Genomic DNA, 26198 nt, shown 5'->3' on the forward strand with positions numbered 1-26198 from the left:
TACTATGTACATAATGCCAGAAAAGTCTCCACTTATTGACATTGCAAAGACCCTGAACGTTGTATGTGATGCAAGTAATTGAAGTAGACATAGAAGATATGTACAGTCAAACCAAAAGCAGAGTAAAGTATAAGCGGCTTTCTCACATACACAATGGGGAAATACACACACACGTGGAGGCTGAAAACAGTTTTCCTCTTCTTAGTTGTGAAAGCCAAAAGAACTCTTGTACAAAGAAATAGAAGAACCCTATATGTGGGTCTCAACCCAAACTCAACTAACTAAGGTGTCATACTAACTGAGCCACGAACTAGAGTAGATAAGGATAGCTGTCATCCAGTTATTATTCGTGGGCGGTGTACCAACCGCATCTGCAGCTAACAAGTCGGTGACATAAATACACAACGGTCACCCTGGCATATCACGAGTGGAGCTCGATATCTCAACACCCACTTCCATAGACAAGAAGACACACTTGGATCTTGTTACTTCCCACAAGCATGATGAGAAGCTTATACTCCAGAGACAACAAAAGCAGCACTTATCACTACTGTCCTTGCCCAAACACCCATACAGTTTCACCGTTGGCCCAATAGGGGTGGATGTAGGCATCAAACAGGAGAGGCTCCACCAGCATGGAAGTCCTACCCAACAATTCAGCACATGGCCACAAATGGAGATGAAATTGCATCTTTCTTCAGACGTGGCCCTCCCCCACAATACGAGCTTCCATGGCCTTATATCACTTATAGAGAGAGCCTTAGGTGGAGATAATCATGCTTAAGGATATCGATCTTACATTGCGCTTCACATGAGCACAGTTTCAGTACTTTTTGGGTTTTAAGCAACAGAGAAATGCACCAAGGTCTCATAGACCATTCTAGTCACTCAAAGCCTTAGGGCACTCCTTGTTAGGCATGCAGCCACTCTTTACAGGCAGCATTGTGTCCACCTTTTTAAAATGGCAGGTGCGAGGGAGCATTCTAGTCTCCCTTCCTTCACCGAATGGCATTTCGAATGTTCTCAGAAGGGGGAATAGTGTTCCCTGGTAACTATGGATTCTCCGCTGACAGACAAACCCCAACCACATACTATGGGCATGCGCTATTAGACGTGGGTAGGATACGTGTTTTTATCATCTATAATGGCCTGGATCGTTGGCTCTCCTTAGGTGGTTTCACTTGTTTCGCTTATTAGATCACATCGTTACACCTCAATACTTTGCATGCCTCTCCACTCTACTCACATGCATCGACTAATACCACTCCTACAGGATCAAGTTGCTCACATACATCGACGACATACCACTCCTAGAGTTTCACTTATTGGATCACATCCTTTCACCTAAGTACTCTGCATGCCTCTCCACTCTACTCCTAGAGGACCAAGCTGCCTTGATAACATGCACTCTCCATGAAGCTGCCCTACACATTTTTCCACACACCACCCCTTCCACTCCCCTCCGACTCTTGGGTCAGTACCCTATAACAGCTCGTATGATGACGAGTGTACGGCTTTACGCCAACAACTTAGATTTGAGGCTAAGCATCATCTTCCGAGTGAGGCAGAGATAGTATGCGACTACCGTCATTTGGTATGCCAAAAGAAGCACGCTTTCATTCACCAAAACGAGGAGTTAATGTACATTTTGTTCAAGCACAACTCTAAAACTTGGGCGGAAGTCCCTTGAATGGCGAGCCCCATCCCCTCTCATGAACACCAAACTCTCGCACTCATATGCACACACGCTATATGATGTCCCCGACCAGCCAGCACCCGATCTCTTGCACGCACCACGTCCTACATCATGCACATTTTTCAAAGCCAGTGCTATCAAACACACCTTCACAAAGGCCAAGCAAAAGACCATGAGGGCCTACGTACTAAGTTCATTGTATATGGAATAAATACTTTGGCGGACTTTGGTAATGATCTTAGCAAAGCTTTGTAACATAGCAGTTTGCAAAGGTTTCCCTCACACCTGGACCCTTAACACCATTGCTCCCATTCACACGGCAAGGGATTCCATGAGCCTTGAAAAACATCCAAATTTTATATACCCAATTAGAAGTCACGAACTGCTCCCTACTTGCTGATGTGCCCCTTCCCCCCCATCATAGCCTCTTCGTTTCCCCCTTAAATTTCCTCTTCTCCTCGCCCTGGCTTTTCACCTTTGGTGTGCCATTGCTCCGGCCTTAAAGCAACATTGAATCTTTGGTCATTTAGTGCTACTCTGTTGGAGATATCATAGTCAAAGAGTGTGTTGGTGTGAAGTGTTAGTGTGTAGTACTAGGTGATCTAGTACTAGTTTATGTGTGAGTCTTGTGTGAGTGCCACGTGTCATCATGGGACTTATCCCATATGCACTAGGTGCTAGTGTGTGAGTAAGTAGCCTATATAAGGCTTGTACTTCACTTGTCTTGTCACACTTGATGAATGAATGAAAGCCTTCTTTGTGTCTTCATTTGAGCATTATTTCCTCACACCCTAACTCTCTCTCTCTCTCTCCCTTCACCATGTTTCTAACATACTCAAATTGTATTGGAGAGCCCGTCTAGCTGCTCCCCTACTCGTGGTCAGCTTCTTAGAGCTCGCAATAGTCTCAGCTTGGTGTTTGCTTGTTTTTAAAGCTAAAAAGGCCTTCGTTCCAGTTTGCTTCCTCTTGAAGGTTCTTTAACAGTTCGTGAGTTTTTTGATGGGCAGCTCCCGCTTGCCAGCCAAGCAACTAGGGCTATGCTGGTGAGCTCGCCAAGTGTTGCAACTAGCTGATGAGCTCGCTTGGCAGGTGGATGCCTGGTGTAGTTGGTTCAAGCAAGGTGGAAGGCTTATTGAATCCTTTGTAGTTCAAATAGCCCCTTGGAGTAGGCTGCAACTATTTGCACTTCTTTTTGGACCTTTTGTTAGCCTCCTTTGGTCCCAAGCATCCCCCTTGGTTAGCAAGTGCCAGTTGTGTGGATTTGAGTTCTTTTCGAGATCTTGAGACACCTTTTTTGTTGCTCCTCCACTTGGTGAGCAGCCTTAGCCGCCCGCTCCCTAGAGCCTAGTTGTGGCCTTTTTTAGTTGAAGGACTAGGGGTGTGAAGGCACGTGCCTTTGTCTCCTTAGCTACAAGCCTTCTCCTTTTCATCATCCTTTTCCACCCCCCCTCCCCTCCTTTCATGGCACAGATTTTTGCTTGCACTTTTTGAAGAGGTCTGGCAATAGGGGCTCAAATGGTAGCACTCTCAACTCCCACTGCCCCATCCAAGTTCTTCTTTCTCCATAGAACAACCAACAAGTTTGAAATTGCAATTCAATCATTCTAGGATAAAGCCCTGGTGAGCAAGATCGTGAGTCTCATGCTCTCATGGAGATAGGTGTAGGAGCGAGCTTAGCACTAGCTGATGACCACATTCAGCAGGTCACCGTCTACCGGAGGAGAATGTTTGTCCTCCAGCTGAAACTTCCCAGACACCACCCAGACCCTGCTAGAGCAGAGCCCTATCTTCCTCGGCCCGTCTAGCTCCTACTGTAGTGTCATGGATTCACCATGGACGACATGCATTCGGCTCATCACGTGCCATGCTTTTTAGTGATGCTCCACTTTCGGGCTTCGAGGAAGTACTGTCCTATCTTTTGGGAGAGGGAATAACACGATGCTTGATTCTCCACCTTAGATAGCAGCATCGGTGGTAGAAAATGATAGAGTTTCTCGCCTCAAGGTGATAGATGAGTACCCAGAGACCCTACTAGAGGAGATCCTTCTCGAGACTCTCGACAAAGGGGGGTTCAGGCGGAGACTTGATATCTCAGATCTGCCAAGTCAGTGTCTACGACATAGACAAACGGAGTACTTAGTATGAGATTGTCAAAGGGGTCAGGATAAGGCTCCTCCTCAGCCTTATGGTAGAGGGTAGCACGCTCTGATAGGCCACAACGCCAAAGAGATGGTATTCAAAGTTCCAGATAGCTTAGGTGGAGTCTTCTGAGGGGGTTTGGACCAAAGTGGATCGCAAGAAGCCCAGCAAGAAGGCTCTAAAGAACCATAGGTGGCGGACCAAACTTCGTGAACATGGGAGGGCAGGGCAAGAAGCAATTTCCCAATCCCAAGGGAAGTAGTCAAAGGGTGCCCTAGCAAACCATCCCCAAATGCCAAAGGACGAGACGTCTTTTGATCTTCTAGTAGACCCCCCAGTGATAGGAGCCCAAAGCACACAAGCTCCTGCATAATAACAAGACAACGGAGCTCCTGCCACTTCAACATCTACTACCCCACCCTCCTGCAGATCTCCCCCTCCCCCTCCTTCTCCCCCACCTGCTTCTACTCCCCCCTCTTTAGTTCCTTCCCTTGGCAGCAGTCACTCTGTCACCACCTTTCCCCCCCCTCGTCTCTGCTTCCCTCCTCTCCTCACCCCTTTGCAATAGCTTCGACCACCTCTTGACCCCTTGCACTTGGCAAGCATGCGGATGAGTTTCCCACCCTCCCAAAAGGGGTCATCTCAGCTGCATTCCAACCCCCCCCCTTCTGCAAGATTATGTTCCATCAGAATAGTCAAGGACAGGTGGTTTGTTCATCCCACTTCCAAGTCCAAAGCTCTGCCTTGGGCAACCTTTGCCAAGAGAGATTTGGAGGCTTGGACCCAGGAACTACCTAGAGATTGGGATGAGTATCCTCTTGTCATATAGATGACGGTGCTGATTTTGCAGCCTTGGAAAGGGGGATGCAACGGATTGGTTGGGTCTCTCGCACTCGCCCTTGCTGGGGCTTTGTCTCCACAGGAGAGGAGTAGTGGACCCCCCCGCCTATTTGATTTTATGATGAGACAAGAGCTGCTTCACTTGATGGAGTGGTGGGGCCCCCAGGTGAGGGAGCTTTGGATCCCCCATGATGACACAACTACCTTTCAGAATGGCCTCACCCTGAAAAGGCAAGGCACAAACATTGCAACGGGAGTGATTGGATTGGAGTCAAAGAGGTGCAACACAAGCGGACAAGCTCCCACTCATCAACGAGCTTTGTTCTCCCCCTTCCTCCTCATGTGTTGGACCTTGGTGAGTTGGAACATGCACGGTCTTAGCCATCGTATGCGCCAGCAACCACAACATTTGATACTTACATTAGAGTTTTGAGGGTTGTGGTAGGGCCGACAGTTTCAACAACAGGTGTCAAACGTTGGCGTCATCTCATTTGCCCTTGAGGTGTGGTCCCCCGCAATAGGTAGGAGTAGGGGGGTTTGCCTTTTTGTCTTGCATGTGGTAGCTACAAATGTATACGATTACGGTGAGCTTATCACACTAAGGGCAGTATGGATGGGTTTATTTATGGGTGGGTGACTCCAGGATCAACATCTTGAATGTGAATGCTCTTGCTTGTAGAAAGCAAACCCCGCATTTTGGAGGGGACTGTCTGAGAGCCTCCCTGATGTGGACTCTTGGATCGTTGGAGGTGACTTCAACAACCTAGAGTTTGAGGACAACTGAAGCGGAGCCTCTTTTTCGAAAATGCTTACGACCGAGAGGAGCACAGGGGAGAGGTTCATCTTAGCGATCTGTGGGCATGGACCTTTGGCAGGAGGTGGAGTTCTCTAGATTTCCCAATAGCCTCCGCTTCTACTTTGGGTAGCGAAGGTAGGATGGACTTCTAGAGAGGATGGGCAGATTCTATGTGGGCGATTGAGCATTGCATAAGGGTAGAACCACCGGTATTTTAGTAGACACCACAATGTCTGAGCACTCCCTGAACTCTCTACACCTAGAGTAGCCCCATCAAGGACTCCTCCAAAAGAGGGGTTTGCATTCCGAATTCCTTGTTCCAGAAGCAGGTTTAGTAGGATGTACAGAGATTTGGTAGCATCCTGAGATCCCACTGAAGGGAGGCTCGGCCCTACGGGCAAAGGACGTGATTCAGAGGAGCAACGAGGAGCTTCAGCCTCAGGCTCTCTGCCTGCATCACCTCCTTCTGGACTGCGAAAGGGCACTCAGATGGTACCTGTCTTCCATAGAGCATCTCAAGAAGTAGGACACAATCTCACAATGGCTTGTGGGTCAGTAGAAGTGTGTGCGTCTTTTTTTCATTTTTTTTTTCCCAAAGAAAGGTAAATTCTATTCATGCTTGAAAAAACCATACAACCAACTTCCACAAGGAGCTATCGATGAAAACAAGAAAAGGAAGAGCTTGCCGAGCTACAAGGAACGACACCCGTTTCCAAATCTCATGGCACCTCGCCTATAGAGATTCTGAAACAGGAGCTAGCAACCATGGCGGTAGTCTATATACCCAGCAAATACCCCTTACGGATAGAGACACAAGCTTCTGATGACAACACTCCAACCTTAAACATCTTCACTTTGAGGGCCATCATTGAAGAGGTGACATTGAGGCACTAGAAAGTCTATGCTTTCTTTGTAGACTTTCGGAAGGCCTTCGACACGGGAGATAAAAATAAGGAACATGCAATCCTTTGCTTGCAGCACAGCTTAGCAAGCGATCTATAATGTTTTCTCATATTTTCAGATGTAACACACCACTATCATTTTGACAGTGGTCACCAAGCCCAAACATCCTGAAGGGTCTCTAGAGGAATTTATATCATATCAGACCCCAATACCTGGAGGACAGATGAGTCTCACATGCAATTAGGATAGCCATTGGATAGATGTGGGTATTGTCCCATCAGCTGAGGATCAAGGCAAGGAGCCACAAGCACACTAGAGAGCAATGGATTTGCATGCTATGCATACTCGAGGAGGTGAAGACAGAGGAGCATTTTCTCTATACTCGCCCAGTCTATTATGAGATCCGTGGATGACACCATTGTCTCTTTCAGGAGGGGCATGGTTTTGGGCCACTCTCTCGGCTCATCCACTTTCATGACCAAGTTTGTGCTGGCTCTATCTAATTGAGATGCAATGACACCAAGAGACCGCATTAAGACATATTAGATAGCAGAGGTGACAGAGTGATAGGAGATAGAGGCTAATGGAGTACAATGACATGTCAAAAATTTCTACGCATTTGAGTCAACCCTAGGATATAGTGGAGTAGAGGAGGAGCTAGTTGATATGAGGGTAGAGTGATTCAGCAAGAAGAGACGACATGGAGTTGTGGAGCCAGAGACACTGAGGCCACACACGATGTAGAGATTGACCAGAGCATGAATGCACCATGGAGGTCCAAGCCATCCCAACTCTACTTAGAGGGGGTACATGATGTTGCCACCAGATCCTTTCCATGACCCGATCCATGCGGTTCCAAGTTGGGAAGATGCCTCAAAACCTTTGGTTCGACGATGAGCGCAAAGAGGTGAGTGCCCATCTCACATGGGAGCGGGCCTTGGGTCATCTGACATCATGTGGATCTTTCAGCAATCGACACGCCGTAAGAGGTGGACCTTTCTCACACACAAATGGATGAGATTGTTAGATCTTTTCGAGGAGGAGACTCGACCACTGGGTGGGGGTTTCTATTGGAGAGGAAGCCACCTATTCCCATCACTAACCATGTGTGGCTATATCATGCCGAGATGCAGACACCGCCAGACATGTCCTCCATGCCCAGGTCCACCACCTGTCGCTTGTTCACCACACAGAATGTATGGGCTGCACTTCATCAATTACAAAATCAGAGAGCACACGATCATGAGGGCCTACGTACTGAGCACTTTGCACATGGGCAAGAGGTATTAGCTCCCATCCTAGCACAGATGTTCAACCAGGCTGTGTGTCACGGCTTCCCACATGCTTGGAGCACCACCACTATTGTGTTGATACACAAAGCCGGGGACCCTATGGATACTGGGAACTACCGTACCCCTATACCCTCATGATTGGCCACACTCTGGCCAAGATTTATGGATCAATATTAGAAAGAAAGAAAGAAACTTTATTAAAGTCTTTGGAAGACCGATGGGTCTATGAGATTGTGAAAATACTAATACAACGAGCTGTGGTAGTGGAGCTACTTAACAAGCATCCATACCAACGCAAAATGCAAAAAATGCAGAATCACAATACCAAGTCCTAAGGACAACATAGTCATGTTGATGGTCGACTATATATCAATCTCAGCATCATCATCAACATCATCATCATCAGCAGCAGCAGGATATCAAGATGGATGAGGCAGTGGAGGCATGAAGTCGGCAATAGAGTGTTGTCGGCCACTCAAAGGTGCAGTCCGGGCACGTCTCTTGGTCGTAGCTCTGTGTCTAACCAGGGATACTGTGACCCCCGTCGGTCGGGCTCTGACTCTAAACAAGGAGAGGATGTCCCCAAGTGTAATTTGTGTGTCAACCCTCTGTCTGAGCTGTCGGGTCACAAGCTCTGGGTCACGGTCATGTCGAGACCTCGTCTCGTGGTGGTCCATGTGATCTGGCTGAAAGAACTCCATGATAGAGCTTTGAGAGAGATCAGCCGAGGAAGAAGTCTGCTCCTATCTCCGTGCTCGGAATATCCTCTCGCAGAGTCTAAGTACCTCATGAATGAAACCTGTCAAACATCGCTGGTCTGTGTAGGAGAGGAAACGGGCCAAAATCCCATAGCTATCTCTGAAGAGGCAGTAGAAACGCCCTCGGATCTCATAGTAAACATGACACCTAAAGATGAAATGCTCCTCTATCTCAACCTCCTGCATGTCACACAATGTGCATATGCACCTCTCCCTGGGTAGTCGCTCTACTATGCTGCTCTCGATGCGAAGTCTGTGAAGAGAGATCCTCAACGAGTGGGGTAGGTGAACTAGAGAGGGAGCTGAGTAGTCATATAGAGGCTCGAGGGTAGAGGCGGCATTCTACCCTAGACCACATCTTCACTCTGGGGACTATCATTGAAGAGGTGAGGTCTAGACACCAGAAAGTCTATACATGCTTTGTAGCTGAACATAGCTCAGCGGGTTCAGAGATCGAGGAGACCACCCCCCCCTCCGACACCACAGCATGAGACAGCCAGACAGACTCAGATTTGAGACATTTTCACTGCTCATAGATGAGCCACCACAGTGCCGGGTTTCGGTTTTTGTGTTTCTAGTTCCAGTTCTCAACCTGCTCCAGATAGCAGATAGCACACGATATGATATATATTTTTGTACTTGATTTTGCTTGAGCCATTGAGCTCTTGTTATTTCAGCACAGTACTCAGCAAAGAGTCTTAGCACGCCCCCTTTGCCTCAGCCCTTTGTGGCTTGTATGAGTTTTCCCCTTTTGGGGTCACTTTGTCCCATAGGCCCATGAGGCCTCCCATGGACGTTAATCTCTCTCTCTTCCTCTCTCTCTCTCTGCCACAGAGCGAGACAGCCCGACAGAGGCAAATCCGAGATACCCTCACAGCCCACCAAAGAGCCACCACAGCGTTGGATTTTGGGTTTTCAATTTGTATCTAAGTTTTGTTTGTTTGAGCTTTTGAGCTCTTCAGCTTTAGCTTAGCATAGCACTCAGCAAGGCCCTTTGCCTCAGCCCTTCGAGGCTTGTATGAGCTATTTTCGCTTGGAGTACTTTGTCCCATAGGCCCGCGAGGCCTCCCGAGGATGTTAATCTCCCTCTCTCTCTCTCTCTCCCCCCCCCCCCTCCCCTCCCCCCCCCAAAAAAAAAAGGGAATGGAAGCTAAGCAAATCACAGGTTGGCACAGAGAGGAAATGAAGTGGATGGAATCATGGTGTACAAGAGCTGCTGACATACCAGAAGATGCATGTGAAATCAGGGAAATAGTGACACAGAAAATGCTACAGAAACGATGGCAAAACCTGGGGATAAAGATGGAGTTCTACAAACAGGAGTCAATTCACTGGATAGCTATGGAATGCAGAAATACCTCAGGGAAGATATATTAATATTTAAACGACATCTAATCTACAAAATTAGAACTAGTTCACATGATCTCGAGGTAGAGAGGGGTAGGTGGGGCAAGACCTAGGATCCCCAGAGAAGAAAGGACCTGCAAAATCTGCCCCACAAGGGAGATAGAAAATGAGCAGCATGTACTCCTAAGCTGTAGAGCCTATGCACACATCAAAGAAGGTTATGAGGGCAGCAGAGATCATTTGAGAAATCTGCTGGAGCAGCCAGCCAAAAACCTAGGAAGCTACTTGAAAGAGGTATTGGAACACAACCACAAGGTACTAGGACTAGCACACAAGGTAGCCCAACAGGTACTAGGACTAGCACACAAGGTAGCCCAACAAGTACTCACTATATAGCAAGTTTATAATAGTTTCTCTCACTGGATGTAAGGAATCACTATTAGTTGATAGTGATTGATCCTGAAGGGTCTCATGCGGACTTTAATACAATCATATCATATCCTCTCTCTCTCTCTCTCTCTCTCTGCTCTTTTGCGCTTTCCAATTGTGAGATTCAATATACGCAGTCTAACTAGGATACACATCATGCAAGTATTCTATTGAGTTACAATGTATAAATTATCCAATAGTTAATACAAGTCATTGAAAACAGAGAAAACTTCCAAACTGAAACTGTACCTTGCAAGGGCAACAACTACTCCAGTAAGCACCATAGCACATCCCACAATTTGACCAAAGGAATATCGCTTCTTCAGAAAAGCCATAGACAGAACAAGCTGCCAGACCAAAAAACTCTGCACACTAGCCCCAAGACTTCAGATGTGTATTAAACTCAAAAAATGTTGACACAGCACACACACAGAAGATTAGTCAGCATATCAATGCAAGAAGCGGGACGACCTCTCCACAAAAATGCTGTTGTGAATTCTGTAACAAAGATGTAGCCCCTTTTGTACGTGATTATGAATCAAAATAGTTTGAAATACTATGCAGCATGACCTTTCTACACAAATGCTCATGTCAATGCGTTCAACAGATATACACCTTTGTATGATTGATTATATATTGAGTTGTAATACTAAACTGCTATACACTAGTATAAAATAAATCTTCCCTAACAAGAAATATTGCAAACAAAGAAAAGATGGAAAGAACACACACACACACACAGAGGCATGCATGCATGGATGCAAACTTAGCATTCAACACAGACAATAAGCACCTGTGTTAAAATGGGGATCAAAGCTCCAGGTAGAACAACTGCTTGTCAAATCCAATCACAAAGATAAACAATGTATGAGGTCACAACTCATTGGAAATAATCAAGTCGCCCTGGAAAATATGGACACCCTTGAATTATGCCTGCATGTCTGCAAAAACGATGATCTTGTATACCTGCAGCTGCCATCCCTGAAGCAAGACCAAGGGCTTCAAGGGCTCCTACTATAATGAAACGGGACTTTGGAAGTTCCAGCATCTCATCTGTCACAATACCTTTCCGGTACCGTACGTACAGAATGGACAAGTAAACCAAAACATACCTGTACATGCCCAAGGTTCCCAAAAAACTCATACAATTAGTTCCTCATTCCAACTCAAAAATCAATAAAAAATCAAGCTTTTGATGTTTGCCTTTGCACTAAGGAACACTCCCTCATATCGCATGAATAGTATAAAACACTCTCAAATACAAGCACTAAGCAACACTCCCCAATGTAGCATGAATAATATTAAACACTCTCAAATACAAGCAATACATCTTTTGTAAAATTGATGCTTCCATTTGTAACGTGTATTAGATCCATAAAAAATATATATGGCATGAAAATGGAGGATATGTATAAGTTTTTAACTGCAGGTCTCTTGTATTGCAAAGAAATACACTAAATTTACTTCACCGCCCAACTAAATTGTATGTTCAGACTTCCAATCCACATCTCCGGTCCACTCATAGGCACCCTAAAGCTGTGTTATGTAAACAAAGTAGTTTACAGCATGAAAGGGAAGAACCTATATTCACAACATAACAAGGCATATGCTTGATTTGTTTTCCTGGCTATTTTTCCTAAGCATACGCAAGGAAACAATGATTAAGAAAGCACTGCAATCAGACAAGGAGATAACTTCAAAAATTTAAGTTATCCCATGAAATCTTAAGCACATCTCAACATCAATAGATATAATCAGAGGTGAAAATTATATTACAGATCGTGAAGTCTGACCTTTTTAACACCGAAGAGTCAGAAGACGACGGTGATAGGCTTAAATCTGTAATAAGTTTTTGAGCACTGTTTATACTGGAGGGTAGGCACATAGGTATGTACATAGCTAGTGGGTGGTAGTTTTGAGTTTATGGACACTCTCATCAAGAGACTTATACTGATGTAAATATTTTTTTGAGATTGTAAATGCTTTTTATAGGGACCTTTGGGAAATGATAATGTGCAGTGTGGTTGCACCAGTGTGGTTGCACCAGGGTAACCCAGAGCATGGTATCTAGTGTGTTTGTGTGGAATGACAAACATTTTTCCATGGTAGTCCCGAGCCATATGTGCATGAAAGCATGAGCATTTTTTGTCGTGGATGCCTTTGTATCCAGCGTGTCGGAATTATATCCATCATATGTGGATAGTCGGTGGGCAATTAGGTACTAAGTGCTTGTGGCATGCATTAGTGTGCACTGAGTTTATTGTATGGTTCTTTAAAAGTCTAGGTCTAAGCTTTGGGAAGGCTTTGAGAGTGGTAAAAAGGCAAACAATCAAGAATGACATGGCTCATACAAAAAGGCAAGCATGCAAATGTGGCTACGTGAGGAAGAAGGGGAGCTTCTAGATGGCGAGGTGGTGGCTGGGAGCTGAACGACGGGAGCTCGCTGGAAGGATCGTTTTGTTGCATTTGACGAGGGGCTTCTTGAAGAGTTGGAGGCTGAACGACTACACGGGTGGAGGGGCTCGTGGGATAGCAGAGGTCACGCGTGAACGGGAGGCTGAAACCGTTGCGTGAAGGCCATCGTGGGTGACGGGTTTCTGGAGGTGGCGTCTCTACTATAGAAGGTTGGAAGCCTTTTGATTGAAGGGGTCATCGTGTGTGAAGAGGAGAGCTCTGAGAGCAAAGGCATGCTGTGGAGATAGGAGCTTTGGAACAGAGATAGATTCTCTATAGGAAGCTTGAAGTCCATGGCGACGCGGATGATACGTGAGCTCAAAGGCTAGAGGGAGGAAACCAAGTAATCAACCGTGAAACATCTCTCGGGGAAACTGGAAGCACCTTGGCAATTTGGAGAGGCACTCTGAGTATAGATCATTGTAAAGAGAGGTCGTAGTTCTTGTGGGGAGCAGTCGTCAGAGATTGAGGCTACAGCAATCAAGCAGTGAATCCACACACAGAGATAGGGGCAGTTGAATGGTGATGGTTGACTGATCGTTGCTGAAGGATGTTGCTACGTCGTTTTATTTCTGATGACAGAAGTGAAAGGGTTGTAGATGTGTGGCCTGGCTCGCATGTGTTCACGGAGAACTGATCGATGGGAGCTGGCTGTTTTTGGAGCTGCGGAGCAAAAGAGAGTGAGTAAAGCACTGGATGCTCTCTGGGCAGAGGTGTAACTCCTCTTTGACGTGTGGGATGTTTGGATATTGGCTGGTGTGAAAAGAGGAACCAAATACTAGCATTTGTGGTTGATCGGGCTATAGAAAGAAATGGAAAATAGCCTTCATGTGGACTGTGGGTTCGAAGCTGGCAGAGGTGTAACTCCTCTTTGACGTGCGGGATGTTTGGATATTGGCTGGTGTGAAAAGAGGAACCAAATACTAGCATTTGTGGTTGATCGGGCTATAGAAAGAAATGGAAAATAGCCTTCATGTGGACTGTGGGTTCGAAGCTTTTTAAGGCTGGACTGTTCTCTGCATTGTTAAGTGAAGTTTCAGATCTGAAGTTTACTTGTCTTGGGCTGTGTAGTTTTTTGGGTTCTCTTTGAATTTGTGTGATCCATTTTCAGTGAGTTTGTGGGAAGTTACTTCGAGTCTTGTTCCTGGAAACATGCTTTGGAGCCCAGTGCATAAGCTCATCACTTGGAGCCCACACTATTTCTAATCCTACTTGTCCTGGTTTCAGCTTGCATTTCATAAGTACTTTTTTGAAGTTGAGTATGATTCTGTCCTTGGAGTTGGACTCAGAGGTACTCGGAGTTCTTTTTTATGGTTTCCAGATTGAGATATTGTTTAGTGAGGTTCATGAAAATTATTGGTCGTTGCTTCTACAAGTAATAGAAGAAGAAGAAGAATGGAAAGGAATAACCCTAATAGATGAGGAGGATCTCCCTGAATGTATCTTGCATCTAGAGTTTTGTGAAGAGGAAGACTTCATGTGAATGGGCATTGAATCTCTTGAAAAAGAACTAATAGTCTTCTGAGCTTATCTTTCACCCTTTTTTCCACTCTCTCTATCTTCCCTCTTTTCTTTTATCAACGGACCTTTGGCAGTTGGATGGATGTCCATAGTCATTAGGAGACTGAGCAGCAGAATGCTGAGGGAGATAAGAGGAGAACCAATAAGAGTGGAGAAAAGACAGAGATTCACAGGTCATTTCCAGTGGATGTGACCAGCCAAGTTGAAAGTAAATGTGGAGGGAAATCGGGACTACCATTGAGCAAAGGAGAGGAAAGAGGCTTAAGCTACAAGTTTGCCATGTAGTGTTGTACTGAGAGCGAATGGTGATGGGATTGAGATTTGCTTGTGCTTGTTGGCTTATGTCTGAGGGGGGGGGGTTTCTTAACACTTACTTCCGGAAGTATTACCGGAGGCCTAGGGCCACTGGTGCGAGAAGCGAGTAAGACGTGCCATAAGTGTCACTGATGGAACGTAGGTGAGTGCTTATCGATGGTGTCAACTATGTGCAAGCGGTAGATGGTGTCAACTATGTACAAGCGGTACAAGTGCTGAAGTGATGTGAGCAAGAAGAAGACCCAAAGCGGAACAACATCATGAAAGCCATCCCTCGACATGAACAGCAAGGAACTTCAACCACATGACACAGGTCCGTTGTACCAGGTGAAGGGAGAGGAGGGGAGGAGAACACAACGAAAAGAGATTTTAGAGTAGCGAGCAGAGATGGGAAGTAGCATAACTCATTAGAGAGCAAGATGACTGATACACTCCCCGAAGATACACACGAGGCGAGCTCTTGACTCTAGCCTCTCACTCCTTCACTCCCGCCTCTCGTCCCTGCGAGAATGTCCCTCCCCTTTTTCCTTTCCCCCTCTTCACCTTCTCTTCCTCTGCTCCACCCCCGCGCTACCAATCTCCACACCTTCTTCCTATTGGTTGCCTTCTTGCACCCTTAGCCATCCTTAGCCATTCCACCGTTTGTGGGCCGCTCTGTCCTTGATGGCTTCCGCAACACTCCAGCCTGTCCTGGGTCAGTGAATCCCGTGCTCCATGTGTTCTCCTGCGCTCCTGACACTAGTTGGTTGAGAGGGTTGGTGCACCACCTATGCCTCTTAACTGATGGACTGCTTCCCATGTGCACCAACAGGTGTATCCCGCGTACCATTGCGCCAATACTTCCCTATGATTGACTTTGACCATGGTGAGTCGAGGTTGAGGTTTGGCACCCTTCAGTCATGTATTGCTTCCGTCATGTCCATGTCAAGTCCATGTCATGTCCAAGTCATGTCCATGTCAAGTCATGTCATGTCCAAGTCATGTCCATGTCAAGTCCAAGATGTGAACACATGTGAACACGCTGCGACTAGGTATGACCAAGGTCTGACCAAGGTCTAACAACTTGGCATGTTGCTGAGGTGACCATGACGTGACCCAAGTGTGACTCTTGGTGGGTCGCCATAAACTTTGAGTACAACAGGTCCCCCGCCACTATCATTCACCGTCCCGGTGAATGACCCAGGATCTTGTGAGAGAAAGTTAAGTGTTAAGTACAAATAAGAAAGTGACCTTGGGGTTGACATCCCAAAACTGAAAAGAAAGGGCTCATGGCCATACAACTGTAAAACTGAAAAAGAAACTGGCTCATGGCCATACAACTGTAAAACTGAAAAAAGAAACTGGCTCATGGCCATACAACTCCAAACTCCTTATTTACATGAGAATCCAAATGTACAAAGTTCCAAAAAGATATGCCGAACTAAAAGATCCAGGAGCTACTGCTTGCTGGATGAAAGTCAGGGAGGGGGAGGGGGTGGGTGTGGTGGGTGTGCTGAGGTTCCGGGGCTGGTCCGTGCCTCTTCCTCGACTGTGTCCATGAGGTTGCGGATGTCCTCGTATTTGGATTTATACCTGTGGTAGCCAGACCTGTACTGTTCACATCGAGATTTGAGAGCAGCATTTTCATCTTGCAGCCCATGGAAGTTGTCCTGCAACTTGGAATGTGAAACTTGGAGATGGTCTTCCGCCTCGCGAATCTGCTTCATTTGACTCCGCACCTCCTCCATTTGTTGATCCACAGTAAGCTTATCCGCAGCCAGTGAGGTGTATCTGTCCTGTAGGGCGGCAAGCTCCCGCTGGCTTTGAGCCTGTTGGGCTGAATGGTGGTCCTCCAAAACTTTCGTGGTGGCTGTCCACTCTGCCTCCCTTGCTACAAGACTTTGCTGAAACTCGTCTTGCTGAGTTTTCCAGCCAGCTTCCCTTGCCTGTAGAATTGCTCCCCACTCCGCTGTTTTCATTTGCAATGTTGTATCCCATTCTTTATGCATGCTGGCTACCTGCTTCTCATGTTCCAAGCGGAGGTGTTGCTTCTGTGACAGAAGCTTGCAAACCTGACCCGTAGTATTAAAGAGGGAGGCACCCATCTGAATGAAGCTGTCATCTATAATGCGTTGAGCCATATGAAGGGACCTTTTAACCCATGCATACCTGTCCCGATAGGTCATTCGGTCAGCCATGTCAATAAGTTCGCCATATTCCTCGAAGGCCGCTTTCATCCCCTCTTGCTCTAGGTCCTCTAGAGCTGCCACTGGAGCCAGTGTGTCGATGTCTAGGTAACAGCTTGGAGCTTGGGATACCTTCTTGTTGGAAGCGATTGTCTCTTGCAAGGGAAGTGTGAAAATTTGGTCCAAGTCCTCCTCCTCCATGCAAACAGGAGACCGCTTCCGCTTTAATGCATACAGCAGCCGTTTGTGTTCCTGGCTCTGTTCCTCTATCTGGGCCTCATGGGTGAATAGATCTCCCGAGGAGGTTGCGAAGTAGGTATCCAACATATCATTTTGAGGAAGTGGAGGACAATCCGCTGGAAAAGGTATCTTACCCCCAGCAAAAATAACCTCGCCAGGTCGAGTTTCCAGTAAGTCCTGTTCAGCAGCCTCCATACTTGGTTCAGGGGTCAGTCGTCGAGACACCCGGGGTGGGGTCTTCGCATCACCAGTGGCTCCCAAAGTAAGATTCAAGTTCAATAACCTGTGGCGTTCTGATGCCTCTCCATCAAGAGATTCCAGGGCAGAGGTGCCAGCTGCTGTAACGGTGCCTCCTGCCGTACCTTCTGTGGAGGTATCCCCCTGAGGCGGGGGATTAAGGTGCATATCTTTGCACCCTACTGACCCTGATGAGATGATCGGAGGGGAAATGGTCATGACTGCGGGTGAGGTAAGTGGTAATGTTCTGCCATGGTGGGTGAGACCTGAGGAGGGTAGGGGAGTGACCGGAAGAACATCATCAGGGAAATCACAATCTGCCTCGAAGGGGATGGATGGAGAGGCGACTCCTGCATGAGCAACTGATGGCAAAGCTCCAGAGGCTGGCCCAAGAGGGAATGGCTCAGAAACCTGTGCTACAGATGTGGGTGAAGCAAGAGTGGGAATGGAGACTGGAGATGCAGATGTGGGGGGAGCAAGAGTGGCAACGGGGACTGGAGAGGAAGAGAGGACAAAGACTGGTGCAGCAGAGGCCGAGGATGCTGGGGCCGCACGAAGGGCCAGTGGAGATGATCTCAAGAGGGGGATCATAGGAGCGGAGGGTGGGCGGTGAGGAGAGGATGAAGTATGTGAAGGTGGAGGAAAAAGTGCAGGCGTTGCAGCCCGCCACTGGTGCAAGAGGTAGGTGAGGTGAGGTCCACAAGTACATGTGTGTGTGCCTCGGCGTGTGCGATTTCGAACAGTGGCCCGGAATGTTGAATAAAAGAGAGATGCAAAATCATACTGAGTGATGGTGAAGAGAGCATTAAGAGCAGGACGGATACCTTTCGTGATGTAGTAATGCCCGGGTGCTGAATAGAAGCGAGTGAAGAAGTAGCGTGTGATCACTGCTTCTCTGCTTCCACCTTCCAAAACCTTTTTGCAATCATATCCCCTCCTGTTGGGTTTGCACTGTGAAAGGAATGACAGGAGATGTGGTGAATCGTCGGAAGGAGGCTGAATAGGGAGAGCAGGGAGCCCCATGTACTGTGAGACCAAATTGGGTGTGAGAAGCTGCCTGGAGCCCATGAACTCAAAAGTGTCTGTGACATAGTCGTAAGATCTGATGAATCCTGTACACAGTTCCACATCCACCGGAGGGAAGATGACCTTGTCGAACTCAGTTAGACTGAGGGTCTGGATCTCGGAAGATGACAATACGGAGGATAGTTTGAGGTTCGGATCCAGAAGAGGTTTAAACATAACCCGAACGTGGGAGAGGGGAGGGGTGGTTACCGAAGGGCTCTGTATCTCCGTTGGCCCACCCGACCCTTCTGAATGTGGTCTCCGTGCAGAGGGGGTGTAATCTGAGCCCCCATGGTCAGAAGAGGAGGCACTGGAGCTCTGGGAGTGGAAAAGAACCCCCCGCTGCTGTCTTGATTGCGGTGGCTCACCATCCGAGATGATAGTGATCTCCGGACCAAGATGGGAATGTATCGCTGATGAAGTCGGTCCTGCTAATGAAGTCGGCCCTACCGATGAAGTTGGCCTTGCTGATGGAAGTGGCTCTGCTGATGAAGTCGGCCTAGCTGATGTAGTCAGCCCTGCGGAGGCTGTAGGCAGGGGTGAGGTCATGTGCACTGCAGAGGCTGCTTGAGACAGCCCTGCTGAGGCTGTAGGCAGGGGTGAGGTCATGTGCACTGCAGAGGCTGCCTGAGACGTCATGGGGGTATAGAAAGGAATGAAGAGCTTATCTCTGGGCAACCTCGGCTTATACTTAGACTTCTTCTCGAGCATGAAGAAGAACAAGAGGTAAAGTGTAAGCTAATGACGAAGCAGGAGACGAAGCTGATGACGAAGCAGGAAGGTGAGTGATGACAAGGCAAGAAAGGAAGCCGGAAGGGAAGGGGAGCTGGTGGCGAGGTAGGGGAGCTGCTGTCAAGGGCTTGAAGCAGGAAGGGAAGGGGAGCTGGTGACGAGGTAGGGGAGCTGCTGTCGAGGGCTTGAAGCAGGAAGGGAAGGGGAGCTGGTGACGAGGTAGGGGAGCTGCTGTCGAGGGCTTTGGCAAGCCCACAGAGATAGAACGAGAGAGTGGGGTAGGTGGTGACAAGAAGGGGAGCTGATGGTGATAAGAAGGGAAGCTGATGGAGAAGCACGAAAGTTAGAAAGGAAGCAGGAAAGGAAGGGGCGTGAATGACGAGGCAAGAAGGAAGCTGGCCAGTTGATAATCGAGAAGGGGAGTCGATGAGGAGGTCTAGAGAGGAAGCTTGCGAGGTGCTAATGAGAGGGGAGCTGGCCAGGTGATAACAAGAAGGGGGAAGGAGAATTGCGATGAAGGTAGGGCTGCAGAGAAGGTGTTGGAGGGAAGGCTGCAGGGTTTTGCAAGATGGCGAGGGAGGGAGAGCTGTAAGGTGGCGATGGAGGGAGAGTTGTAGGGTGGCGATGGAGGAAGAGTTGTAGGGTGGCGATGGAGGGAGAACCTGCAGGAGAAGGAGGGGTGCAGGAGAAGGTGATGGAGGGGAGGCTGCAGGAGACTGCACTGAAGGGAGAAGGAGGGAGGATGATAGTCTGCAGGAAATATGCGAGGGAGGGAGAAGGAGGGAGGCTGCAGGAGACTGCAGGAAATATGCGATGGAGGGAGAAGGAGGGAGGCTGCAGGAGAAAGCGTTGGAGGGAGGCTTGCAGGAGAAGGAGGGAGGCTGCAGCAGGAGGGACGATGCTGTAGGAGATATGCGATGGAGGGGGAAGGAGGGAGGCTGCAGGAGAAGCGTTGGAGGGAGGCTGCAGAGAAGGAGGAGCTGCAGCAGAGGGTGGCTGCAGAGAAGGAGGAGCTGCAGCAGAGGGTCGATGCTGTAGGAGATGTGCGATGGAGGGGGAAGGAGGGGGGCTGCAGGAGAAGCGTTGGAGGGAGAAGGAGGGAGGCTGCAGAGACTGCGCTGGAGGGAGGCTGCAGAGAAGGAGGAGCTGCAGCAGAGGGTCGATGCTGTAGGAGATGTGCGATGGAGGGAGAAGGAGGGGGGCTGCAGGAGAAGCGTTGGAGGGAGAAGGAGGGAGGCTGCAGAGACTGCGCTGGAGGGAGGCTGCAGAGAAGGAGGAGCTGCAGCAGAGGGTCGATGCTGTAGGAGATGTGCGATGGAGGGGGAAGGAGGGGGGGCTGTAGGAGAAGCGTTGGAGGGAGAAGGAGGGAGGCTGCAGAGACTGCGCTGGAGGGAGGCTGCAGAGAAGGAGGAGCTGCAGCAGAGGGTCGATGCTGTAGGAGATGTGCGATGGAGGGGGAAGGAGGGGGCTGCAGGAGAAGCGTTGGAGGGAGGCTGCAGAGAAGGAGGAGCTGCAGCAGAGGGTGGCTGTAGGAGATGTGCGATGGAGGGGGAAGGAGGGGGCTGCAGGAGAAGCGTTGGAGGGAGGCTGCAGAGACTGCGCTGGAGGGAGAAGGAGGGAGGCTGCAGGAGAAGGAGGGAGGCGGCAGGAGAAGGAGGGAGAGGAGGCTGCGTATGATTTCGTAGGCTGCAGGAGGAGGAGGGAGGGGAGGCTGCGTATGATTTCGTTGTCTGGAGGGGGGAGAAACAGCCATAAATATATAACGAAGAGATCCATCTTTAGAAAAGTAAGCTAAAATTAGCATGTGTGGGCTGCAAGATGCGGTGGGGGAGGTGGATGAGCTGATCCCAAGGATCCACGCTGAGTTTAGCCTGATGCTAAATATAGCAGTGGTTGGAATTAGGAGAGTTTTAGCCAGATGCTAAATATAGCAGTGGTTGGAATTAGGAGATAAAGGACAGACGCTGAATTTGGTGGCTAAATATAGCCTTGGTGGGAGGGGGTAGGTGAGAGAAAAAGCGGTGTGGGCAAGAGGAAATATTTGAATAAACGTGGGAAAATTGGAGTTTGAATTTTACTCTCTCTCTTGTATAGGATATTGGATCAGGGTGTTATAGAGGTGAATGAGGCTGAATGAAGCTGAAGGAGGGATGAACCAAGGGTGAACCAAGGATGAACAAGGGGTGACCTAGAGGTGAACAGGGGTGACCTAGAGGTGAACATGGGTGACAGAGAGGTGAACATGGGGAATTGACATAGGAGTGAACAGGGGTGACCTGGAGGTGAACAGGGGTGACCTAGGAGTGAACATGGGTGACAGAGAGGTGAACATGGGGAATTGACATAGGAGTGAACAGGGGTGACCTGGAGGTGAACAGGGGTGACCTAGGAGTGAACATGGGTGACAGAGAGGTGAACATGGGGAATTGACATAGGAGTGAACAGGGGTGACCTGGAGGTGAACAGGGGTGACCTAGGAGTGAACATGGGTGACAGAGAGGTGAACATGGGGAATTGACATAGGAGTGAACAGGGGTGACCTGGAGGTGAACAGGGGTGACCTAGGAGTGAACATGGGTGACAGAGAGGTGAACATGGGGAATTGACATAGGAGTGAACAGGGGTGACCTGGAGGTGAACAGGGGTGACCTAGAGGTGAACATGGGTGACAGAGAGGTGAACATGGGGAATTGACATAGGAGTGAACAGGGGTGACCTGGAGGTGAACAGGGGTGACCTAGAGGTGAACATGGGTGACAGAGAGGTGAACATGGGGAATTGACATAGGAGTGAACAGGGGTGACCTGGAGGTGAACAGGGGTGACCTAGGAGTGAACATGGGTGACAGAGAGGTGAACATGGGGAATTGACATAGGAGTGAACAGGGGTGACCTGGAGGTGAACAGGGGTGACCTAGGAGTGAACATGGGTGATAGAGAGGTGAACATGGGGGGTTGACATAGGAGTGAACAAGGGTGACCTAGAGGTGAACAAGGGTGACCTAGGAGTGAACATGGGTGACAGAGAGGTGAACATGGGGAATTGACATAGGAGTGAACAGGGGTGACCTAGAGGTGAACAGGGGTGACCTAAGAGTGAACATGGGTGACAGAGAGGTGAACATGGGGAATTGACATAGGAGTGAACAGGGGTGACCTAGAGGTGAACAGGGGTGACCTAGGGGTGAACATGGGTGACAGAGAGGTGAACATGGGGAATTGACATAGGAGTAAATAGGGGTAACCTAGAGGTGAACAGGGGTGACCTAGAGGTGAACATGGGTGACAGAGAGGTGAACATGGGGAATTGACATAGGAGTGAACATGGGGAATTGACATAGGAGTGAACATGGGTGACAGAGAGGTGAACATGGGGAATTGACATAGGAGTGAACAGGGGTGACCTAGAGGTGAACAGGGGTGACCTAGGGGTGAACATGGGTGACAGAGAGGTGAACATGGGGAATTGACATAGGAGTGAACAGGGGTGACCTGGAGGTGAACAGGGGTGACCTAGGAGTGAACATGGGTGACAGAGAGGTGAACATGGGGAATTGACATAGGAGTGAACAGGGGTGACCTAGAGGTGAACAGGGGTGACCTAGGGGTGAACATGGGTGACAGAGAGGTGAACATGGGGAATTGACATAGGAGTGAACATGGGGAATTGACAGGAGTGAACAGGGGTGACCTAGAGGTGAACATGGGTGACCTAGGGGTGAACATGGGTGACAGAGAGGTGAACATGGGGAATTGACATAGGAGTGAACATGGGGAATTGACATAGGAGTGAACATGGGTGACAGAGAGGTGAACATGGGGAATTGACATAGGAGTGAACAGGGGTGACCTAGAGGTGAACAGGGGTGACCTAGGGGTGAACATGGGTGACAGAGAGGTGAACATGGGGAATTGACATAGGAGTGAACAGGGGTGACCTAGAGGTGAACAGGGGTGACCTAGGGGTGAACATGGGTGACAGAGAGGTGAACATGGGGAATTGACATAGGAGTGAACAGGGGTGACCTGGAGGTGACCTAGGAGTGAACATGGGTGACAGAGAGGTGAACATGGGGAATTGACATAGGAGTGAACAGGGGTGACCTGGAGGTGAACAGGGGTGACCTAGGAGTGAACATGGGTGACAGAGAGGTGAACATGGGGGGTTGACATAGGAGTGAACAGGGGTGACCTAGAGGTGAACAGGGGTGACCTAGGAGTGAACATGGGTGACAGAGAGGTGAACATGGGGAATTGACATAGGAGTGAACAGGGGTGACCTAGAGGTGAACAGGGGTGACCTAGGGGTGAACATGGGTGACAGAGAGGTGAACATGGGGAATTGACATAGGAGTGAACAGGGGTGACCTAGAGGTGAACAGGGGTGACCTAGGGGTGAACATGGGTGACAGAGAGGTGAACATGGGGAATTGACATAGGAGTGAACAGGGGTGACCTGGAGGTGAACCTGGGTGACAGAGAGGTGAACCTGAGTGACAGAGAGGTGAAGAAGGATTAAGGAGGAGGGTGTGTCAGGGAAGGCAAGGGCTATCTCCGCCTTGCCAGAGAAGGAAAACTCAGTTTTTTTTTTTTTTTGGTCTCTCACCAAAGAGTGCAACGGGGTTGAGAGTAGAAGCTTGACAGGGTTAGGAAAGGGAATACATTGTTGTGGTTTGAATAAATAGAAATTCAACTAATAGGAATGGAAATCCTTATCCAAAGAGAGAGTCAATGTGGATGATACTTCTTTACCCGTGAGCCATTTACAGGTGCTGGTAACTTCTTGCCCTCCAAGGTGGCCAAATAAACCCCTCCACTGGGAATAATCCTTGTGATAAAGAAGGGCCCTGTCCAACCACTGACAAATTTGGGTTTATGCTTCAGGAACTTACTGGAATATAACAAGACTAAGCTGCCAACTTGGAATTCCCTCTTCCTGAGATTTCTGTCATGCCATGCCTTCTGCCTTCTTTGCCAGACTTCCTGAGCCAGGATCGCTTCACGACGATGTTCATCCAAGGCTTCAAGATCCCATAATCTCTCAAGTGTGCATGCCTCCAAGTCATCATCCATCTCTGCCATGACCCTAGTGGTCTTCATGTGGAACTCATAGGGCATAACCGCCTCCAAGCCGTAAACTAGCTGGAAAGGTGAATATCCAGTGCTAGCCTTGTATGCGGTTCTGTAAGCAAAAAGAGCAGCTGGTAGTAGAATATCCCAATCTGCCAAGGAATGAAGGCATAACCGAGCCACAATATGAGACATGGTCCGATTGGAGCTCTCGGCCAAACCATTGGCTCGAGGGTAGTATGAACTAGAGGTCTTGTGAACAATTTGCAGTTGGGTGATGAGGTCAGCGATGACATCATTGAGAAAGTGGGTACCTCTGTCACTCATCAATTCCACAGGACATCCAAACCTAGAAATGATTTGATCATACAAGAATGAGGCCACAACTTGAGCAGTGCAGGTCTTCGCGGCCCTAGCCTCCACCCATTTAGTGCCATAATCAGTAGCAATCAGAGCATACTTGTTCCCTCTTCGAGTTGCAGGAGAGATGGGTCCAACAAAATCCAATCCCCATCTATAGAAGGGGGGTACAGGGCTGGATGGCTGAAGGGGAAGGTACTCCCGTCGGGTAGGCTTCGGCCCCCCTCTTTGACATGAGTCACAGCGGCGCACATAAGCATAGCAGTCTTGGAATAGCTTTGGCCACCACAACCCAGAGCGCATTATCTTTCTAGCAGTGGCCTCTGGTGCCATATGACCTCCCCCCATGCCTGAGTGAGCCTCCTGAAGGATGTCTTGTGTTTCATGAGGAAGCACACACCTCCTCAATATGTGGTCCTTCCCCAACTTGTACAGCTGACCCGCGATCAGTTTGAAAGGAGCAGCCTGAAGAATCTGCCTCCGCTTTTGTGCTGGAGTTAACCCTTTGGAGAACTCCCCTGTAGACAACAATTGTACAATGTTTGCATACCATGGGGGACAGCTATCCACCGCAAACAGGCAGTCATCTTTTGGTACTGTGGCATCGACACGGAAGAGGCCCGCATCTGGAAGGTCATCATCAACTCCTATGGCTGCTTCACCTGAAGAGATCCTTGACAAGTGGTCTGCTGGTTGATGTAATCGGCCTGCTCTCACTAGGATGTCAAAGTCAAACTCTTGAAATAGAAGAATCCACCTACTCACTCTCCCCCCAAGCGTTGGTTTGTTCAGTAAATACTTGAGAGCTTGATGATCAGTAATGATGATAAACTTACTGCCCAAGAGATAGTGCCGATACTTTGTCATGGCATAGACCATGCCCAAGCCTTCGCGTTCAGTGGTGCTATAGTTTCTTTCTGCTCCATTGAGTTGTCTGCTTGCAAAGTACACAGGCAGGTCGAGTTTGTGCTCTTCATCTGGTTGGGCCAATATCGCCCCAATGGCCAGCCCACTTGCATCTACATGCACATGAAAAATGATATCCCATTGAGGTTGCCGCAAGATGGGTGCCTTTACTAGACGATCCTTGAGGTTGTCAAACGCCAGTTGTTGAGGTGCCGACCAGTTGAAGGACTGCTCCTGCCGAAGGAGTTCCGTCAACGCCACCGCTATGTCGGCATAGGACCTGATGAATCTTCTATAATAACCCACATGTCCCAAAAAAGACTTGACTTCTCTGGGTGTGCGAGGAATAGGCAAGGTCAATATCACTTCCACCTTTGCTGGGTCCGTGGTCATTCCCTTAGCTGAGACGATGTGGCCAAGGAGGACCCCTCGCAAGGCGAGGAAGAAGCATTTGTCCGGATTCAAGCACAACCTAGCTTCTCTGCACTTATCAAAAACCCACCTCAACTTACTCATATGATCAGTCTGAATAGCAGGTTCGAGGTGAGAAGCATTCTTACCATTGAACACAGAGAAGTCATCCAAGAATACCTCAAGGAACTTTCCGATGTTCTCTTGGAAAAGTTTGGTGACAAGACGTTGAAACGTGGCCGGTGCATTGCATAGACCAAAAGGCATCATCCGGTAAGCATAAGTTCCCCATTGGGTGACGAAGGTAGTCTTTAACTGATCTTGCTCTCGCACCCGAACCTGGTTATACCCACTGTATCCATCCATGAAGGAGAAAAGAGCATGACCAGCTACGGTTTCAAGCACCCTGTCAGTGAAGGGGAGAGGAAACCTATCCCGACGTGTGGCGGTATTCAAACTCCTATAGTCGACACAAACTCGGAGTTTTCCAGTCTCTCTTTTGGGTACCACTACGATGCCACTA

The 26198-nt window shown here is 48.6% G+C and overlaps 1 protein-coding gene across 1 annotated transcript in view; it reads right to left on the minus strand.

Moving 5' to 3' along the window:
- CLT2 (CRT (chloroquine-resistance transporter)-like transporter 2) overlaps positions 1-26198 on the minus strand; it is a 95717-nt gene that overhangs the window by 37557 nt on the left and 31962 nt on the right. Inside the window, exons 2-4 of the mRNA XM_087374694.1 lie at positions 11167-11312; positions 10994-11031; positions 10450-10565 (exon numbers count right to left, since the gene is read on the minus strand). Of these exons, the coding sequence (XP_087230820.1) occupies positions 10450-10565; positions 10994-11031; positions 11167-11312 (300 nt within the window). The remainder of the gene's footprint in view (positions 1-10449; positions 10566-10993; positions 11032-11166; positions 11313-26198) is intronic.

The sequence above is a fragment of the Dipteris shenzhenensis genome, chromosome 5, assembly GCF_047967505.1.
Source record: "Dipteris shenzhenensis isolate YYH24624 ecotype China chromosome 5, Dip_SZ_1.0, whole genome shotgun sequence".
NCBI classification, from domain to species: Eukaryota; Viridiplantae; Streptophyta; class Polypodiopsida; order Gleicheniales; family Dipteridaceae; genus Dipteris; species Dipteris shenzhenensis.